Source organism: Triticum aestivum, chromosome 1D (assembly GCF_018294505.1).
Source record: "Triticum aestivum cultivar Chinese Spring chromosome 1D, IWGSC CS RefSeq v2.1, whole genome shotgun sequence".
NCBI lineage: Eukaryota > Viridiplantae > Streptophyta > Magnoliopsida > Poales > Poaceae > Triticum > Triticum aestivum.
Window position 1 is genome coordinate 414509961 of NC_057796.1, and position 20618 is coordinate 414530578.

The window sequence follows — 20618 nt, forward strand, 5'->3', positions numbered from 1 at the left end:
GAGATGCACGCCGGACCACGACAGCGGGGTGGTCGTGTCCCAATAGAGCTGGCACACCTCCGCCTTGACGTATGACCGTGGGTGGTGAAATAGCAAAGGCGGTGGGCGGCGAGATGGAGTAGGCAACGACGCTCCCCAACGACGTGAAGAACGCCCCTGCTTCGTGGTCTTGCTTTCCCTTCTTGCTGGGGATCCACTTCCACATTCCCATGGCTGGTCGGTGGCCAACGGGAGCGAGGGCAGTGCTAGGATTGGGCTTGTCGGGGCACGAAGTGACAGTAGAAGAGTGTGGACGAATTCAGAAGTGGATTGGCCGGTCGACGGCTTCATCATTAAAAAGGACGTGTTGAGGGCGGCTGGGAGGCTCATGTGTGGGCCCATCCACACATGCAGATTAAATGGGGTCGGTGGGAACCAGTTGCGTTGCCGACATGTGGGCCCGAGGGTGAAAGACGAGAGGACACGTGCACGTCTATGATGTGTTCGTCTGAGCGTAAATCCGGCTAAAATTTGCGTAGGAATTGGGTGGGGCGAGTCAGACATAATTTGCCCCCGAACGCGAGTGTTAGGCCCATACCTGGCCCGGCCCGGCCCGTGTTGGCACGAATAATAACCGGGTTGTGCCGGGCGGGCCCACGGGCTGGGGAGCCCAGACACGACACGTAGGCTACGTGGGCCGGCACGCGACACGCCCAGGCACGTCGGCCCGTTGTAGCGTGTTGGCCTTCCTGGCGTGATTTTTTTTCTTTTTTGTTCATAATACCTCTGAAAACAGCGAAAAGGCCAAAAAAATGTAGAAAATTGCAAAATTTGTTAGAATATTATGTGGGGTAAATCTAGAGCTTTATTAGCAGCTACATCATTAAAAACTTCCATGTCAAATAAGTAAAAGAATACAAGACATGCTATAGAATTACAAAAGGATAAAAAAAGACGGAGAATGGACGTTTGGCTCTCGGCCTCCATGGAGGCCTTTTTTTGAAAATAAATCAAAATTCAAACTTTTTGGTTTCAAAAAAATTTGAAAAAAGTATGCAAGTAAACAAGAATGTTATGTGTATGTGGGTAATATTTCAGGATGAAAAACGTTGAAATGCGACCTGTACAAATATGACAAATTCATGGCCCGGGAGGATGAATAGTATCATGTGTTAAAAAACCCTAGATTTGTCTTTTTTGCACAGGCCTCATTTCAACGTATTTTGCCCTGAGAATTTACACACATATGTGTTATGCTTTCATGTATATCTGTGTTTTTTTCAGAATATTTTAAAACGCAGAAAATATGAAATTTGATGAAATTCGAAATTTTCAAAACCGGGCTCGATGGAGCTCGGCCTCCAAAGACAATATTCGACAAAGACTGCACTATATAACACTACTAATACTCAGATCCAAGCACTAATAAAATACGCATGCACGACAAAAAATTGAACATATTAGAGTATTAGGTATTTATATAGGACATATATAATTCTATATTTCAAAAAAAACGGGCCGTGCCGTGCCGGCCCGCGTACCCAGCCACGGCCCATGGCGTGCCGCATGCCGGGCCTGGCCCATTTAGCCCGGGCCGTGTCGTGCCGTGCCCGCGTGCTATCGGGCCGGCCCAGTTAGAACGGCCCGTTTGTTCGGCTATAGTTGGGCCGTGGCATTTGTCTTAGACTTAAACGTATCCAAGGTCGTGCGTTGTGCGTTGGAGTTGGCCCTAGTCTCATTCGTCTCGCCGCCCCCGGTTTCCGTTTCCGGTTCCACCCCGAGTTCCGCCTCCGGTCTCTCCTCCGCCGGCGCAGGATGGCGGCGGCCGCGGGCACAGCGAGGCAGGCGGGCGCGGCGCCCAGGGTGGGGCTGCTGTACGACCTGAGGATGCTGGCGCACGCGCCTGCCGGGAAGAAAGAAAAGGAGACCCCCGAGCGGCTACGCGCCATCTGGCGTAAGCTCGCCGCCGAGGGCGTCACCTCCAGGTACGCGCCGCCAGCGACTCTCTTAAGCGAGAACCGCGCCACCTCGTGCGCCCCCCCCCCCCCCCCCCCCCCCCTCCCCCTTTTTTTTTCTGCATACGGTTCCGTGGAATCGCCGGAGATAGATGGGAGGTCCTCGCGCGCCCCGCTGTGCTTGATCTGTTTCCTGTTACGACTGTAGACTGTAAATCTGCATGATTATGTTTTGGTTATCTGAAGTGCCCCAAATGGTGAAGGGCCCGAGAGGGGGGGGGGGGGTATAGATTCTTCATACAATAGGTTCAAACATGTATGCGCTGTAGCGCTGAAAGGAACAGACCTTCTGGTATTTACTCCAGCCCTTCCTCGTGTACAGTAACTTGGACTGTCCATTGCTTGCATTACTTTGATTGATTAGATTGATAATTGTATGACTTTTGCAAGGTTCTGTGGCTCTAGTGTGACATAAGTTTCTTCAGATAATAGGTTCGAACATGTATGCACAGTAGCGCTGAAAAGGTATAGAGTTCTGGTATTTCTGCAATTATGGGTACTCAAGCCATTGCCTGTGCACAGTAACCTGGATGCTACTAGAGTTAAGTTTGAACATTGGCATTATGGCTTTTGTGCTGCCCACTGTTTGCATTATAGGTTCAAACATGTATGCAGTTTAACACTGAAAGGAACGGAGTCCTTCTGGTATTTCTGCAATTTTGGGCACTCCAGCCCTTCCTTGTGTACAGTAACTTGGATGCCTGCATGCGTCCATTTAAAGAGGAACTGAAGTGGCTCACCTACAGGGCCAAAAGGAAGGAGTATAGTGGCCTGATTGATTGGGTCAAAGCTTTCAGATGAACTTAGTTCTTCCTCCATTGTAGCTTTTGTATTTTCTGTTCCTTGTTTGTTTTCACTAGGCCTGTATAGCTCTTTTGTTTTATTTCCGAACTTTACTTTGTAACATTTATTTGAAAATCAACAAAAATACGCAGCAGAGTCTTGCTGTTTCCCTTGAAAAAGTAACTTGGATGCCACTAGAGTGGAGTTTGAACATCGGCAGTATAGCTTCTGTGCTGTCCATTGCTTGCATTACTTTGATTGACTAGATTAATGATTGTATGACTTTGCAAGGTTCTGTGGCTGTAGTGTAACATAAGTTTCTTCCAGGTGTGTGGGCATGAGGGCGAAGGTAGCCAAGGAAAAATATATAGCCTCTGTCCACGCCCGGAAGCACGTAGATCTGATAAGGAAAATCAGCTCGAAGGATAGTTCCGATCTAAAAAAGACTGCTAAGAAATTTGATTCCGTTTACTTCAGCAAAGGCTCCTCAGAGTCTGCTTTCCTTGCGGCTGGTTCTGTCATTGAGGTAATTTCCTTTTACTTTTCCTACATTGCATATGTACGTTCACTAGTCTTATACAGCAATTCTGGTTCCGCCGATCCTGAGTGCTGACAAAATGACTCGTTTGGCAAGTAGGTTGCTGAGAAGGTTGCGGCTGGTGAGCTGAGTTCTGCCATCGCTCTAGTCAGGCCTCCAGGCCACCATGCCGAACATAGCAAGCCCATGGGATTTTGCCTCTTCAACAATGTGGCAATTGCAGCTAACTACCTCTTAAATGAAAGGGTGTGTATTTGAAACTTCCCTGTTGAATGTTCTGTTAAGATCAATACGTGCTGTTTTTGTTTATCATTTCCTCTGTAGGAACAATCATATCAATTTGCTATGATGTGACCTACTGAGAACATGGAGTCATTTTCTGACTTCCCTTTTTCTGTTGCAGCCTGACCTAGGTATCAACAAGATATTGATCGTCGATTGGGATGTTCATCATGGAAATGGCACGCAGAACATGTTTTATAGTGACCCTCGTGTATTGTTCTTTTCAGTGCACAGGTATGCCACAACAACTTGGCGTTGCTTTGCTAGTTTTGTTTAGACTTCAGACTTTGCTTCCGCAAACATGCAAACCACTGTATGTATACGCATTAGATATAAAGAAGAAGTCTTAGTTTAGACTTTAGACTAGCTTCATAACCTTCACGATATGATATTCGTGAAGCGGTGGTAGTTTTGTTGCCTACATTTTTAAGGCTTACTGCTTTTTGAATGGATGTAGGATGCTGAAAGCGTTTTCTTACAGTGGATCTCTGTAGTTCATAGAAATTTAGAAACTCAATTTCTTATTTACATGGCATTAACAAACTCATTTTTGATATTAGTGAGCTCACCTTACTATAGTGCTCTTCGATATTGTACCTGCAATGATCGGGATTAAGTCTCCTCAGTTTTGTTCATTCAGCTGGGCTGTATAGCACGATCTAAATGCTTGAGCCCAGTTTGTGATTAATGTGCCATGGAACCTATTAACTATTAATCCGTTGTCAATGGAAGAATCTATAACAGATAACTTTATACTGTAGGCTTATTCATTTTTCTGTTTCATCATGGTTTTACCATTTTACTTCCTATGTCGACACTACTAGTATTGAATCAGCCTGAATTATCTGTTCTAAACTTCTAATCAACATAGTATGGTTACTTTATTTGTCATTTGAATTGTTACCTGCCCACCCTTGATTTTGGTTATAGTATATTAATCAATTCATTGTGTTTACTTACTATTGCTATCTGAGTTTAGTTTCCCATGCATCTGCAGGTTTAGATACTACAATTCATGTTTTTATTAGAAAGAGGTGTTTATAATGCAACTTCAGTGCTTATGTTTGAAAACTGAGTTGTACTTGTTATATAACTCTTGCTCTAATATGTTTGATTTATCTGCACTGTTATAGTCTGGAGCATCCGATGCTGATATTTATCCTTTTTTTCTCCGACATATGTAAAAGTTCTAGCCTCTCAGATCCAACGCTGGAACTTATTCTAACATTTTTCTAGTCTAGTGTCAAGAAACGTCTTACATTATGGGACGGAGGGAATAGTAGGTAGGTACCTGAGGAAAGCTGCTGTTCTAACCGCTTATCATTTAAGTTTACATACACGTTACCTTGGCTGATGAATCTACAGATTGTGTACATGTTTGTTTAAGGCCTCTCCTAGAACTACCCAACCAATTCTGATCGAAATCTCAAATTTTCGCAGTTGTTCCATTGCATTCTGTTGATCCTTCAGTAATGTGTAAACTATTATTCCAATGTTTGCTCTGTAGATATGATTATGGAAGGTTCTACCCTTATGAAGCGGATGCATCACACGTTTTCATTGGGGATGAAACTGGTCGAGGGTACAACATTAATGTGCCCTGGGAGCATGCGAAATGTGGTGATGCAGATTATGTTGCTGCATGGGACCATGTACTCCTTCCTGTTGCAGAAGCATTTGATCCGGATATAATATTACTGTCTGCTGGGTTTGACGCAGGTAGATAGCTGGAAAATTCTTAGAAACTATCTTATCATTAAAATTTAAACATCTAACTAATCTAGGCACTTCAAGTGAAGCCTGGCTGTTGCTATATACTGGCATTGTAGTTTATTCTATGGGCTAGATGTGCACTGGTTCGACTACACCGTAGATACTTGATTTCGTATTTGCATGACTAATGAGATCTTCACTGAAGATATTTTGACAACCACTGTGGCTTTGTTGTATTATATTGCTATTACATGCCAATGGAATCAAAACTTCCGTGTCTCTCTCATATGATCATGCATGTTCTTGTTACTCACTGGTTTTGAATATTTTCCCTGTTTCTTTTTTGCTAGCACGGGGTGATCATATGGGTGATTGCTGCATCACTCCAAATGGATATGCACTGCTACTAACAAAGGTATGGATTTGCAGGTTTGCAGCAAAATGACCTTTCATTAAGCTCACTGAACCATGCACTCTCCTGGTCTTAAAAACATTTTTCATTCTTGACCTTGGAGTTTGGATGTGATAGAGTAGCGTTTATGTTATTGCCACGGTCATTCATTTTTGTTGTCATGCTTTGGTGTTACCTGTTTGAAAATTTTCATTTGATTCCATCAATTTATTAGTATCTCCTATTTTTTTTTTACTTTCTACTCAGCTAATCGATGCTTATGCTTATGCCTTTCTACATTTTACCTGCAGCTGTTAGGTTTTGCAAAAGGAAGGATTGTGATGGCCCTTGAAGGAGGTTATAACCCTGAGTCCATAGCAAACTCAGTTTGTGCTTGCGCAAAAGTATTGTTGGGAGATAAATTCACACTTAACTCTCCAGAGATGCAACCATTCGAATCTACATGGAGAGTCATACAAATGGTAATAGTCCGCAATGTACTATTTCTGTCTAATTTGGTCTCGCTATGCGTATCTGTAATTTAGTTCTCATTCCCCCTTGCACTGACCAGGTACGCGATGAATTAAAGGCATACTGGCCTGTTTTGAGCAGTAAGCTTCCGGAGAACGTATCTTTGAGGAGTACGCCGTTATCTTTGAGGAGTACGCCGTCATATTGAGGTGAATTTCCTCTTTCTATTTTCTTCTTGGGGACTTGAGTTGGGGCCTGCTTGGTCTGACCTCCGACTAATGAGTTGTGCTTTTATGTATGAGATGTGGATCGCTCTGTTCCAGATTCGTTTGCTGGGAAACTTGACACCATCTTCTCTTACTTTTCACCAACATGTCATGTCCACAGTTGCAGCTTTCAAACCACCTTCTTAATGGAAGATTTTTTTTTGTTCCAGGGTTATAATGAAGCACCATAATGTAGCTCAATTCCATAGATGAATGCATGTTCACGAGTGATGTGGACTGTATTACACAGCTCAGTTGATATGCTATTTCCATATTATCCGCAGGCAGTCCGTACTTGATGAACCTTTTTTTTGTTGTTGTGATCAATGCTTCATGTGTATGCTTATTCTGAGGTGCCTATCAACTTTTAAACTCTTAACCTTTGCAAAAGAACATACAGAGTTATACAGCTCAGCTATATTTATACTGTGCACTTTAATTATCTTGTGCCAATAGTCTCACATTTGATTTACTCCCTCCGTCCCAAAATAAGTGTCTCAACTTTACTACAACTTTGCACTAAAGCTAGTACAAAGTTTGAGACACTTATTTTGGGACGGAGGGAGTACCATTTATGCATCTTGATGCATGGAGGCTTACTGTATAGCTAAGACGATCAATAGGAAATATTAACCCGATGGTGGAGCCCTTGAATAATTTCTCTTTCTTGTTTTCCCCATTGGGGATGAACAGCCATGCACTTCTTCTAGTTCTGAGTCTGATGTTTTGAGTATGATATGCTTGGAGATCCGCATTGTCAAAAGTTCAATATTTGGTATGCCAGCTTAGGTTCGAACATGTAGAAACCAAGATTCTTGTGCTACATCGAAGGGGGTAAGGTAAAGTTGAAAGCACATTGTCTTTTATATATGGCAAGGAACATTTAGGTTCCTCTATTTAAAGTTTGTAGCTTGTCGTTGCATTCATCATATCATTGATTTCTCGGGGAGATTTCATTCGGTGCACCCCTTTCAGTTAATGTAACTCAAATCACTTATCGATTCGGTGCACACCTTCCGCACAAATCGGGAATACATATTTCTCCACTTCATACATTAGTCTGTTACGCACCGATGTATCGGTTCAATTGGGGAAGCTGCTGCCCAGAACAATAGCAGCTCACGCTTGCTCCACGACGTTCGAACAAACCTTCTCTAGCCCATGGCTCTTCATGCCTTCCTCGCTGCTCCTCTTAGTTTGTTTGATCTGGCACTATGTGAATCACAGTCGTCGACCTGGGGATCGGTGTCTATGAGTGCAAAGCTGAGCGTCTGTTCGCTAGCAATGACCAAAGAGATTGAGGGCCTATTTGATTTGCAGGATTTTCAAAACAGGGGAATAGGAAAACACAGGATTGTAATGTCATGTTCATCTCAATCCTACAGCATTTTGGGTTGTTTGATTGCATCATAGGAAAGACAAATTATTCTTTCAAAGAGGTTCGAGTGGATGCTATAAATCCTATGGGTAGTACAAATAAATCCTTAGGAGAAATTCCTATAGTATTCAATCCTATGAATCAAACAAACAATATAGGAAAAATTCCTAAGGATTCTAATCCTCCAAAATTCCTATGAAAATCCCTTGAATCAAAGGAGCCCTGAACTGACTGTGGCCCCTTGCTGTATCCTTCACTCCTGCCTCTATAAGGGGAGAGGAGGGGGCCAAGCGTGATGTAAGGAGATGCGGACGGGCTGAGATGAGGTTGGGCCTGAAGGTGGGCTGTGTGGGTTGCACCATGCTCAGTATCCCTCGTCGAGGTGGAGGGGTTATGGGCTCTGGGCGAAAGCTTTGGCCGGCGGGGGGGCGGTACCGGTAGTGAAGGCATCCTAGGCGTTTTTATCCTCCTTGGAGGCGTTGCTGAAGAGTTCATCCGGACACCAGATCACTGTGGCTGGTACTAGGTTCCGGTGGCTATTGGCGTGGCTGGATCCCCTCCCACAGGGTTCAGTGGGGTGGTGCTGTGCGGAGCTCTTGGTAAAAGCTTTGTCCCCACGCGAGGTCGGTGAAGTTGACGCTCGCACGCGCCATTTACTTCTTGGAGGCGTTACCGAAGAGCTTCTTCACTCCTACCTCGGGTCGCTTTGGCCCTTGATCTATTGGTTTGTGTTTGGTGGTGGTGCCTAGTTTTGGTTGGGGCTGTTTGTACTTGTTGTTGGGGTTTTCGCTCAGTTTTCCCCTAATCAACCATGTTGTTGTGTGGTTTTTGGCCTAGTTTTCCCTATAAACCGGGCCAACTCTCTTCTTCTTAATGAAATAGCAGGAGCACCCTGCCCTCTGACAAGGTTCCGTCAAAAAAAAGTATCCCACCACATGAAATAGACTACATTTCCCTTTATGGCGTAGTAAGTGACTCGTTGTAATCCCCACCATTTATCCACATGAAATTTGTGTAGTTCTCTAAAGGGGTTGTACCAAAGGAATCCTTTTTGGGGGATATTTTGGTCTTCGGGAAGTGTCTTTAGTGCTTTCCGCAAATGTAAAATGCATAAGCGTCATTTTATTATAATCTTAATGAATATAGTATTTCCCTTTGTCTCCTTATTATAACTTACTTTTTCCTTTTCTGAAGCATTATGCTTTGTGTGAAAGTTGCTATTCATTTTGATCTGTGGCAGGTTGATGATATGAGTGTATCATGTTTTGGTTCACATGACACAAGCCCACGAAGAGGTACCATGTGGAAGATGTGCATCATAGATTTTTTCGGGAGATCCTCTATCCCCTGTGGGGTACTGGTGGTGTTGTTTTCCTCAACCCTGATATAAACTACAGTGACAAGTCATATGTCTGCATGTACGAAATAATGTATGTTATATCATAACCACATCTACGTTTTATTGATCCTTGAATTAGGTCTGGGTGGAACATAATCTCTTGTCAGTGCTCTGATTTCATCGAATTTCTCTTTTTTACAGGCTTGAGCAGTTCAATGACACGTTGTTTCAAGAGAACTGTTTAGTGAAGGATATCAGCGAAGATGGAAAATTCAAGTCTCCTGGCTCTCGTTTGATTCGCTTGTCTGAAATAGACTCTGCCTCTTCACAAAAAACTCTTCATCTTGAACGTATTAAGGTTGGATTTGCTACTTTCCACATCAAGCGCACGCTTATCCTCCGCATAGAATTTTCTATATGCCTATGAATAAATGAGAATAGTTAATATCGCATCGTTGGAAAAAAAATGCTCTTAAGTGCGACTGTCCTTCTGACAGCACTTTGATAAAGGACACTACCAAACTCTTGTGTGGCCATCACTGGTAGAATCCATCACTCTTACAGATTAAAGCTAATGCCTGCTGTAATAGTTGATCCTTTGGTAAGGAAATGCCATGTCCTGCCTCTTTTGTCTGTCAGGTTGGTCTGAATTAGAAGTTACCGGGGACTGATGCCTAGTCCAGATCGCAGTTTGGAATGTTACCTTGGATTTGAAGCTCTTTTGACATGATCACAACAGTCGAAAAAGGTCTTGTCTCAGTACATTATAAACTGAAAAGGATAAACTATTTTTTCTTCTCATAATGCCGCTTCATCCATAGCCATATAGCTGACACTAGTTGATTTTCTAAATAAATCTGATGCTAGTTATATTTTCATATCAGTGGATCATTTCTGCAAGTTATTAGTTTTTTTTGTTCATGTTCGTCATGCAAATTTCCTACAGGATATCTGGTGCTCCACGTGTAAAAACAATGTACTCTATCTTGAGAGGAGGATGACGTCCAATTTTAACTATGACGTAAACTCCGGTATTCACTTGGTAAAAAAAATTCTTGTAGATACTATCCAATGCACTACTCGAAGAGAAGCGGTAAGAACACAGATGAAGATATGTTTTTTGGTGGATGGTGTGAAATTGTTTGTTTCCCTGCAGATAGATGCCCCTCAACAGCTGTTGCGCAGGGGGATCCCCCTCACCTATGCTGTTCAACATTGCTGTAGATGTTTTGCAAGAATTAATTCATAGGGCTAAGAGAGCTGGGTTAATTAGAGCGGTGTTCCTTGTCTAGTAGAGGGAGGCATTAATATGTTACAATATGTTGATGACACAGTACTTTTATTAAGAGCTGACAAGGTGTTAAAGAACATTTTATGCTTATTTGAGCATCTTTCTGGTCTAAAGATTAATTTTAATAAGAGCGAGCTTTTTTGTTTATGAGATGCTAGTGATCACATTGAAATATGTAGAGAAATTTGTACTTGTGTAGCTTGGTAGCTTACTTGGGCATCCCTGTGCATAGTGATAAGCTTATGAATAGTGATTTGGAAAGAGTGGATGACAAGATGGAAGGGAAACTAGGAGCCTGGCAAGGAAGAATGATGTCTTATGGTCCTAAATTAATTTTGCTGAAATCCTGTTTGAGTAGTATACTTTGTGATGTCTATGTTTCGTATTCCTAAAGATCCTCTGCATAGAGTAGAATATTTTATGAAAAGACTTCTATGGCAGGATAGTGGTGAATCTGACAAGTACAATTTAGTGGAGTGGGAAAAGGCTTGCCAACCTATTCATCGGGGTAGGGGGGTCTGGGAGTAGTTGATCTAGCTGTAATGAATAGGTGTCTTTTGAGTAAATGGTTATGGAAAATAGAAAATGACGAAGGTATGAGGCAAGATATGATTAGAAGTAAATATTGTAATAAAGAGTCCTAGTCAGCATTAAGAGAAAACCTACTCAGTCTCATTTTATGAGTGGCATCTTAGACTAGAAAAGAGTATTATAAATTTTGTAGGAAGCGAGTGGGGGATGGCAAAACTACTAGACTTTTGGGAAGACTCTTGATTAGGTAATGTTCCATTGTGTAGTAAGTTCCATAGATTGTATAATGCTAAAACCAGTTTTAATATTACTGTAGCAAAGGTGATTGGGGGTTGTTGGGATAATGTCAAATTTAGGAGGAGGTTGCTAGGTGATTTGGCTGAGCAGCAGGTGCAATATATCTGTGAGGACGTGGTTCTAAGTGAGGAGAGAGATAAGTGCGTGTGGACGTTAACTACATGTGGTGAATTTACCGTTAGATCGATGTTCCTGATGATCAAAGCTTTGCAAGTTAGATGTCCTTTTAGAAAATTATGGCTTATTAAAGTACCTCTTAAGATTACAGTTTTCTTGTGGTTGATGTTTAAGAATAGTATATTATTATTATTATTATTATTGCGTGGAAAGAATAGTATATTATTGACTAAAGATAACTTGCCAAAAAAGAGGTTGGGTAGGAGATGAGAAGTGTCGTTTTTGTGAGGCCAAAGAATCTGTGGATCACCTCTTTATTCACTGTTCTATGGCAAAATATGAATGGGAAGCAGTTAGTTGTGCTTTGCTGGTATCCATGAATTTAGACACTGTTATGACCGGTTTAGCTTATAACCGGAGGAGGCCCACCGGGCAGTAGTTAGGGGCTTGGCCCACAAGTTATCTTAGGTTAATTCTTATGCAAGTTATCTAGGTTATAAATATAGGCTGTAAGACTCTTTTTCAGATTAAGCAATAAGAATATTATTATCCTTATTGCCCGGCTCTCAGAGGAGCCGGAACCCTAGCCGCCTCTAACCCTAGCCGCCGCCGCCATCTCCCTCCGACGCGACGGTGCCCGGCCGCTGTCGCGCCCGATCAACGCCGCGTCCCACTCCATCCTTCCCCTACAACCTCCGGAGCAGGTTCGGTAGGACCCCTGGTTCTACCAATTTGGTATCCAGAGACAAGGTTGCGATCATGTCGTCATCATCCTCCACGCCCATGCTGCCCGGCGGCACCACCGCCCCGATGTCCACCGCTCCGCTGGCCATCGCCCCGATGACCTCCGCCGGAGTCCCCATGCTGTCGGAGCAGGTCACGACCGCGTGCTTCCCCACGCCGCCAGCCCCAGTCACTTCCGCGCCGCCACCAGCCGCCGTCTTCACGCCGGAACAGATGACCAGCACGCTGCAGCAGCTCGTGACGGCCGTCCAAGGGCTCGACATGAACCAGTACCAGCAGTACATGGCAGGAGCGTACGACCTCCCGCCGGCTGCGCCGATCGCCACGTACGGCCACCCTGCGCCGTGGCTGTTCCCGGGCGCACCCGCATGCGGCGGGCCCTCGCTGTTGCCGTTCCAGACGGGGACCTCCAGCGGGCCACCACCAGCCGCCGCGGGCCTGTGGCATCTGCCGCCGCCACCATCGACGGCGCCCCTCTGGCACCTGCAGCCGTTGCCGTCCCCGGCAGTCGCTGCCCCCGTCCAGCCCGCGCTGCTGCCGCTGCAACCATCGGCGCCGCCCCTGCACAGCTCGGGGGCACCATCGCTGACCGGCCTCCCGATCCATCAAGTCCGGTTCCCGCCCTCTCCGTCGCCACTTCCAGCGTGGGCGGCTGGGTCTTCGCCATCGCCGGTCTACACCACGGCCCCCGAACAGCCGACTCCGTTCCCGCAGTTCGGTGGGCCATCCGGTTCCGCCGGTCCCTACCCGGAGTACTCCGACCAGGCGCCACCCGCCTCGCTGCTCCGCACCTGTGAGCCAGCTCGACACGGCGCTCTGACCCAGACACCGTCGCGGTTCGCCAAGATCGACTTCGCCACCTATGACGGCACGGAGGACCCCCTCAACTGGCTCAACCAGTGCGACCAGTTCTTTCGCGGGCAGCGCACCCTCGCATCGGAGCGTACCTGGCTCGCCTCGTACCACCTCCGCGGCGCGGCACATACCTGGTATTACGCCCTCAAGCAGGACAAGGGCGCCATGCCCCCTTGGGAGCGCTTCCGCGAGCTCTGCCTCCTTCGCTTTGGGCCTCCGGTACGCGGGAGCCGACTGGCGGAGCTCGGCCGCCTTCCCTTCACCTCCACGGTGCAGGACTTCGCCGACCGTTTCCAGGCCCTGGCGTGCCATGCGTCGGGCGTGACGGCGCAGCAGCGGGCCGACCTCTTCTTCGGTGGACTTCCGGATCACATCCGCGTGGACGTGGAGCTTAGGGGACCCCAGGATCTCCAGACGGCCATGTACTACGCCCGCGCGGTGGCCATCCAGCAGGAATCACCGTCCCGGGCCGCTGGGTCGCTACCCTCGCCGGATTCCGCGCAGGGTCGGCCTGCGCAGGCTTCCGCGGCACCCCTTGCCGTGACCGCGGCACGCCCGTTCCGCCGGCTCACCTCAGCCGAGCTACTCGAGCGTCGCCGCCAAGGGTTGTGCTTCGACTGCGACGAGCCCTACACGCCCGGCCACGCCTGCCCGCGACTCTTCTACCTGGAGGTTGCAGACTACATTCCGGAGGACGCCGTCGCCGCCGACTTGGCCGCCCCAGCCATCGAGCAGGTGTTTGACGCTGGTTGATCACCTCGAGGATTTACCCACCTTACAGCTCGAGGACGAGCTGTTTGTGCAGGCATGGAGAAGTGTTATGACCGGTTTAGCTTATAACCGGAGGAGGCCCACCGGGCAGTAGTTAGGGGCTTGGCCCACAAGTTATCTTAGGTTAATTCTTATGCAAGTTATCTAGGTTATAAATATAGGCTGTAAGACTCTTTTTCAGATTAAGCAATAAGAATAGTATTATCCCTATTGCCCGGCTCCCAAAGGAGCTGGAACCTAGCCGCCTCTAACCCTAGCCGCCGCCGCCATCTCCCTCCGACGCGACAGCGCCCGATCAACGCCCCGTCCCACTCCATCCTTCCCCTACAACCTCCGGAGCAGGTCCGGTAGGACCTCTGGTTCTACCAGACACTGTACAAGGTATTTCTATGTGGATCATAAGATTTCCTGGTAAGATGAGAGGACTAATGGCTGCAAGGTTAGCAGTGGTGATTAGGGGCTTAGGGCAATTTGGTAGGTAGGAATAATGCATATATGCTTTAGAGGTATTTATCCGTATGATCCGAGTAGCGTTATTACTCAAGTTTCTCACTGGTTGGAACACTGGGCTGGTTTGCAGGAGCAAGACTATTGTCGCAGGTTGCAGCTGAGATGTACAGCCAAAAGAGAGGGCGGGCGCCAGTGGTGCCGCGAATAGCTGGATGAGGGAGTTATCTGGGAGCTTTTGATCACTCGGCTGGGTTGTGTGTTTGGTTCTGCTTTTGGCTGTTGTTGTTGCACAATCCTGCAATGCAGCGTTCAGAGCCTAGAAGAAGTGAGTGGTGGCGTGCGGTTTGTTCTACTGGAGCCTTTTATAGTGCAGGTATAGTGGTTTTTAGATTGGGTTTTATAGTACAAGAACGTCTTATATTATGGGACGGAGGGAGTATTTTGTTAGATGGTGCTGTTATGTATGATCGAATCTGATTGTTGGTCGATCCAAGTTACCCTGTCGTATTATCATTGCTGCTTCCCTTCCACGAGTCCCTTGATCGATCTGTACTAGGACGCTTCCTAGTTTGATTCGGAACTAGAGGAGCCGTAGTGGAGGCCTCATTCTGCGCCAGCATTGGATCTGACCGACTATGTCACCCATGCGGAAGTTTCGAGTGTGTGTGTGTGTATGAACATGATGTATGCAATGATACGATAGGGGGGCTCCCTGCTGCCTGCCCTATCCCAAGATTTATCATGTCATGTATCATCGGCACGGAACAATTTTAAGCGACGCACATGAGGACGCCCCCATCCACTTGTAAACACATTTTACAGTCACAGGCGTGCACCGGAGAGGCCACATCACATGGGCGCATTGGAGAGATGGCCTGGCCACTTAGATCCGCGTAGTCTGCTTGCTCGGTCTAGGCCACATGTGCGCATTGGAGATAAAATTGATTAAAACAAATCGGCATAGATGGAAACTAGATGTTTGGTTTATGTCATATGCAGAAGTTAGGGGGCCATGATGTGATGTAGTGTGTAAACACTAGTCGCGAAAATAAAATAGAAAACAAAACAAAATCAGAGAACCCGCTAGAAGGAGGGAAGAAGAAAAACACTAGTCACGGAAATAAAAAGGGAAAGAAGAAAAATAGACGCAAAAAGGACGGGAAAAAAAATCAGAGAACGAGCTAGAAGGAGGAAAGAAGAAAAATAGACGCAAAAAGGAAAGGAAATAAAATCAAAAAATGCGCTAGAAGGAGGGCTCGAACCTCCGACCTTGTGGTTAACAGCCACACGCTCTAGCCAACTGAGCTATTCCAGCTTGATGGCAACGAGCCGAACTCTATATAGATAATCCATACGTTGCTAATAGACACAAGTACACCTAAACTCGAAGATATTCCAGGTCTTCCTCGTTCAAACGGGGGATTGATGGATGGTGGCAGGAACAAGCACCGAATCACCATGAGTTATGGCCTTGGAAGCGAGCGACGATATTTCTCTCTCTTCAAACTAGCCGAATCGTGCATCAGTAAGAATAGGAAACCGCCTTGACCTGATCACGCTTCCTTGCCCAGCTCACCGAACAGCTGCATGTCCATCACAGGCCAAAGGGTAAAGACCTTGCGCATATGTTGCAAAATTCCTAGTGATTTACAGAACAATATGGACATGGTATATTTTCCTAGGATTGGTTGGTGTGTCCGTTGAGCTCAGCATTGGTTTCAACCTGCCGAGAACCTGAGACAGCCCCCCAAGAAAACAGGTGATGGTACTCCTAGTTGTCCTGGGATGTGTTACCGAGGAGCAGTTGAACTGATGCAATCAACACCAGTAGGATGTCACTCTGGATTGTAACACCTCACACGTAAGTTTTGGTGCACCTATAACGATGTAACCACTTCAGCTCACCAATTCTCAGTTTGCACCAGCTAATCATGTGACCATTTTTAGCACCTACATAACTACTCCCTCCTTCCACAAATATAACATGTTTCAGAACATAAGATCAACGGAGTAAGTACATAGCTACGTTCCTGTACAGCGAAAACAAGATGGACAACGTGTACAGCGACAGCGTCGTCTAAGAGGCCAAACCGGCAACCAAAGCAACAGCATGCCAATTGCCAAGAGAAGCGACGAGTAAAATTGCAAGGATTTAACTTCCAACACTGGCAGCAGTACAGAAACAGCAGCATCAAGTCAAATGCAAGGTTCCAACTTTCCAAACCAAGGTAAGGTACAGAGACAACAAGATACACTCCCAACATCAACCACCCTCACTTTGGGGCGTTCCTGATGCATCACAACAGTATCCCCCGTCTTTCGGGGTTTCCCCGCTGGCGGCGGGCATACTGCACTACAAATACATAAATATGAAGAAGAACATACACATCACCGAGATTACGGACAGACGGCACCGACACAGACAGGCTCACATCTTTAGAGGCCTACTTCTTCCGAGTACCAGGTCCTTTCTGGGGGAAATGCAACCACCAACCAACAGCTTGCGCTTTCATGGACGACGGACGGGACAGATCATTGTGAAAACATCTTCCACAACTTACAGGGATGATATTTACTAAAAAGAACCACAGAGCAACCACAAACATGTTCCGAAGCAGATCAGGCGTCTTCTGTCTTGCACAGGTCTAGCAGTGACAGTGTCTGCAAAATTGAGATGAGAATGTTTCAGTCCACAAGTCTTACTCAAGCATCTATTATCATGACAGCAGCTGGAGCAAGGTATATATACCTCTGCTATGGAGAGCTCGAGGCGGAATTTAGGACCATCATAGTGGTGCAGCACTGGCCTGAAAGCATCCTCTTCCAAGGCCTTGCAAAGCCTTCTAATGCGGATCCTCACCTGATATGATGGATGAATATGTCAGATCATGAAAAACAAGCCTGATATTCTATAAACATATGTCAACCTTAGAAATTAATTACCTGTGCTGGGAATCTGGATTCACCTTTGCACTTCTTATCTTCCCAAGCAGTGGGATCAATGTTTGATCCTCCAAAACTAGCAGCCTGAGACAAGAAAATCTGATAAGAATGATGAAGAACAAGCACTATAATCTGCTAGATTTCAACCGAGATGCATGTGCATTTGGAATGGAACTTTGAGAACATGTACGCTTCTAATTTCAGCCAGGCAATATGGGAAGGGCCACAGAAGCACGTTTGGCTAATAGGGAAATAACATCAGGAGAAAGTTGGCTTAGAAGCACAGGAATTAATTTGGTAACCTACCATGTTTTATTACAGCTAGAAGAAAGAACAGGAAAGTTCAAGTTCTTGATTGCATATGGTAGAGTATCTAGACCACCAGAATGGCATTTCCTATTTAATTCAGTTCCAAGAAAACACTAGCTAAAACTTTTCATCTATCCATGCAAATGATATAAGCATTTATGTATGACAAATAGAACTGTTACAAGGTATTCATGAAGAGGCTTGCAATTCCATTCGAATAAGGAGGCTTGTGGTTATCAGAAAATGAAACAATCGCACACCTCAAACACCCCATGTAGCTGATGGGTCGTGTAGTTGTAGAGGAAAAGAGGTAGACCAGGAGTGATGGCTCGGACTGAATCACGATATCTTGCTGGCAAGCCTGCAGAACAGAACAAACCATGAGTAACAGAGTAATTTAAATATAATTGTGTGAGATGGAATGTGAAATGATTTACAAGGATACATAGTAGCACATACCAAAAAGCTGTCTCTTGAGATCCTCCTGCATGGTATCATTGTTGCAGACAAAGATGTATCCACCAAGAACTTCATTCCTCGGTAGCATCTCGCTTGTTGGCAATGTTTTGAAGCGCTTGTCAACAGAGTTGTTGTTGCTGTTGCCTCCATTGTTGTTGTTACCACCATTGTGTTTGCCGTTTGCTTCCTTCCCATTCTGATTATTCGGATATTTGTTGACCCCGACATTCATCTTGAATGAATTGACATTACCGTTGTTTCCCTTGGGGTACATCGGATTCATGTTATAGGCCATGTTGCGGAAAGGGTACTTCATGGCAGCCTCGTTCATCTTGAGATCATTCATCTTAAGATCCAGGTTCATGAGGCCAAGATTGAGGTGGTCCATCTTGTTGTCTTCTTGGTGGTAGGATAGCTTATCCCATTGCTTCACATCAGGGACGGTGTTCATCCGTGCATACTCAAAGTCATTCATCCTCTCAGCCTTTGACTTTGTGATCTCAGCCAGCTTTGATGTCATGAGAGACCATTGGCGGTCCTCCACCACCTTTGATTGCCCACGGAACTCATCTCCGAGATGCCACAAGTTGTCCATAGCTCGGTTCAAGCTCTCTGCACGTAGGAAAGGATTAACATATATCAGGTGACAAGCAACACTGGTACTCCGTGGGACATAATGATATTGGAGCAACATATCTCCCATACAACACAAAAATTAGAAATAACTTCATGCATGTTGCAATTATAAGAAACTAATTTTTTTTCAGAGCTGCTATCTAACTTTAGAATCAGACTAGACCACTACTTCAGGAAACAAAATGCTGAGCTACAAACCTATATTTACACCTCAACGAGCAATAAAACTGAACCAACGGAAATCCGTGAGAGAACTTTTTGACAAATCAATAATAGCCCACCAAGAATAGTGCATCCAGGCAGGCAAGTTTCGACAGCAACAACAAGCTGCCAGAATACGCTGTCCCCATGAACACAATCCCCACTCCTCGCTTTCTGATGCGCTTACCATCGCTCAACTATGATCATGCAAACTCTCTACGGAACAAATGGAACTAACACTGACCATTTCAATTCATGTTCATGACAACTTTCAACTTAAACCAAGCTTCGTAATACCATAAATCTATCATTCGACCGCACGAAATTAAAAATTCTATACACCAATTCGTCACCCAGAAGGACGCCAAATCACAACTATCATCTAGATCTATGAGAGCTTTGAACCGAATTTCGCGGAACCCTACTCCCCAAGCCCAGATCTGACACCCCTTCCTACCTTACTCTGGCGGGGCAAGGAGGCAGCCAGCGGCAGCCTGGAGCCCATGAGGTGGGCTCTGGCGCGCGGCACGCCAGGAAAGCGAGGCGCGGGCGGCAGGAACGAGACCGCGGCCGCGACGGGAGCGCCGCGTGAGGCGAACCGGGCGAGACCAGGCGGGCGCGGCGCCGCTACCGAACACGCGAGAGGTGAGAAACGGGGAGAGCGGAGCGCGCCGTCGGATGCTACGAAGCGGAACAAAAAAATACCAAGGCGAATCTGGCGGAACCACCGCCCCCTACCCAACGACCGCGCCAAAATCGACGGCCGAAAGGCCAGCGAGATCGCATTTCGGGGCCTCAGAAGCAAGGAGATCGGAGAGGAGCCTCATACCTGCAAGATTCGGCGCCGGATTCCGGCGGGGAGGGCGCTGGATTTGGGGGCGAATCGCGAACTGCTGCGAGGAGGAGAGGAGTCGGCTCGGCTGGCTTGGCGTTGGCTCCCACTTCGCTCCGCCCACACGGAGTCCACCGGTCAGAGAGGTTTGAGAGGGTGAGGGAGGTGAGCTGTCCTGCTGTATTTATAGGAAGGCGGTGGCGGAAAGAGGCTCCGGGTTGCGGGTTATTTACCCGGTGTGCCACTGGTTGGGCAGGGGGCGGTCATTTGTTTGCTTTGGTTGGTGGTCGGCCTCGACGGTTGTTGCTCCGGTTGAGCGGATGCCATTTGTAGAACCCCTTAGAAAATGCCAGAAGGTTGTAGGAGCATATTCTGCAGGTCTTTGAATTGATAGATCATGTCTAAGCTGCTTGCATATATGCAGATTTGTTTTTCGTATTGCGAAAGAATCCCTGGATTTGAATGGCCCATATGAATATATGATGGACGATAAGAAGATTTCGGTTATTATGGTGGATTCGGTTGTGTGTATATTTGTGCGGTTTGTGTGTACGTTAAAATGTTGTATACCCGCAATCGGTGGCCGGCATGGCTAAGGTGGGGAACCAACTCTCGGCGAGGCGGTGGAGAACCACCTCCTTGCGTTACAAGGCTCTAAAGCGTAAGTAATTAATGATGAAAACCACCACTTTGCGTTTCATCAAGACTCAAGCACGTGGTGGCTTCGATGAGAACTCTACGAGATTCTAGATTTCTCTGTGGTTGTGGTCAATTGTATACGGAAGATGCTTATAACGCACGCTTGTGATGCCGTGCAGCTCGGTGGCGTGTGAAAAGCAAAGATAAGGAAGTAGGTGGTAGGTGCCGTCGTAACGCTTAGTCGGTCGTCTAGAAACGAACGCCAACATCGCTTGATGGATAGAGATTGAGGAAGTGGAGCTAACGTCGGTTAGATAGAGATCCCGAGACCAAGACATCGTCACGAGATAGATAGAGGCACCGCCCTGAGTGAGTATACACTAGAAAA

The 20618-nt window shown here is 46.3% G+C and overlaps 2 protein-coding genes and 1 non-coding gene across 11 annotated transcripts; 1 reads left to right on the forward strand and 2 right to left on the reverse strand.

The window, feature by feature from the left end:
* Positions 1–1701: 1701 nt before the first annotated feature.
* LOC123182498 (histone deacetylase 5) lies at positions 1702–14335 on the forward strand. Of its 9 annotated transcripts, XM_044595086.1 has the most exons (12): positions 1702–1964; positions 3105–3303; positions 3415–3561; positions 3719–3831; positions 5105–5316; positions 5661–5725; positions 6013–6183; positions 6273–6381; positions 6609–6791; positions 9057–9246; positions 9357–9903; positions 10102–10596. In XM_044595086.1, the coding sequence occupies exons 1-8, from the start codon at positions 1795–1797 to the stop codon at positions 6378–6380; spliced, it is 1185 nt and encodes a 394-aa protein (XP_044451021.1). In that variant the 5' UTR covers positions 1702–1794; the 3' UTR covers position 6381; positions 6609–6791; positions 9057–9246; positions 9357–9903; positions 10102–10596. The 9 variants fall into 9 exon arrangements, with proteins under 9 accessions (XP_044451021.1, XP_044451020.1, XP_044451022.1 ...); XM_044595085.1 differs by having other exon boundaries at positions 6609–9246; XM_044595087.1 differs by lacking the exon at positions 6609–6791.
* A 1117-nt stretch (positions 14336–15452) lies between these two features.
* TRNAN-GUU (transfer RNA asparagine (anticodon GUU)) lies at positions 15453–15526 on the reverse strand. Its single transcript has one exon. It is a non-coding gene; the product is annotated as a tRNA-Asn (tRNA).
* An 876-nt stretch (positions 15527–16402) lies between these two features.
* On the reverse strand, positions 16403–19895 carry LOC123182499 (B2 protein). Its single transcript, XM_044595088.1, has 6 exons — positions 19589–19895; positions 17923–18534; positions 17724–17824; positions 17155–17238; positions 16961–17071; positions 16403–16872 (listed from the first exon to the last, which is right to left on the reverse strand). Exons 2-6 carry the CDS (start codon positions 18515–18517, stop codon positions 16831–16833), a joined length of 933 nt encoding a protein of 310 aa, XP_044451023.1. The 5' UTR covers positions 18518–18534; positions 19589–19895; the 3' UTR covers positions 16403–16830.
* Positions 19896–20618: the final 723 nt, after the last annotated feature.

Bases quoted from the DNA above. Each gene is read 5' to 3' on its own strand.
- LOC123182498 (XM_044595083.1), top strand. From the start codon at position 12,151: ATGTCGTCATCATCCTCCACGCCCATGCTGCCCGGCGGCACCACCGCC.
- LOC123182499 (XM_044595088.1), bottom strand. From the start codon at position 18,517: ATGGACAACTTGTGGCATCTCGGAGATGAGTTCCGTGGGCAATCAAAG. The intron at 17,239-17,723 runs GTGTGCGATTGT...TTCTTGTCTCAG, and splicing joins AGCTACATGGGGTGTTTGAG to GCTGCTAGTTTTGGAGGATC. The intron at 17,072-17,154 runs GTAATTAATTTC...CCATCATATCAG, and splicing joins AATCCAGATTCCCAGCACAG to GTGAGGATCCGCATTAGAAG.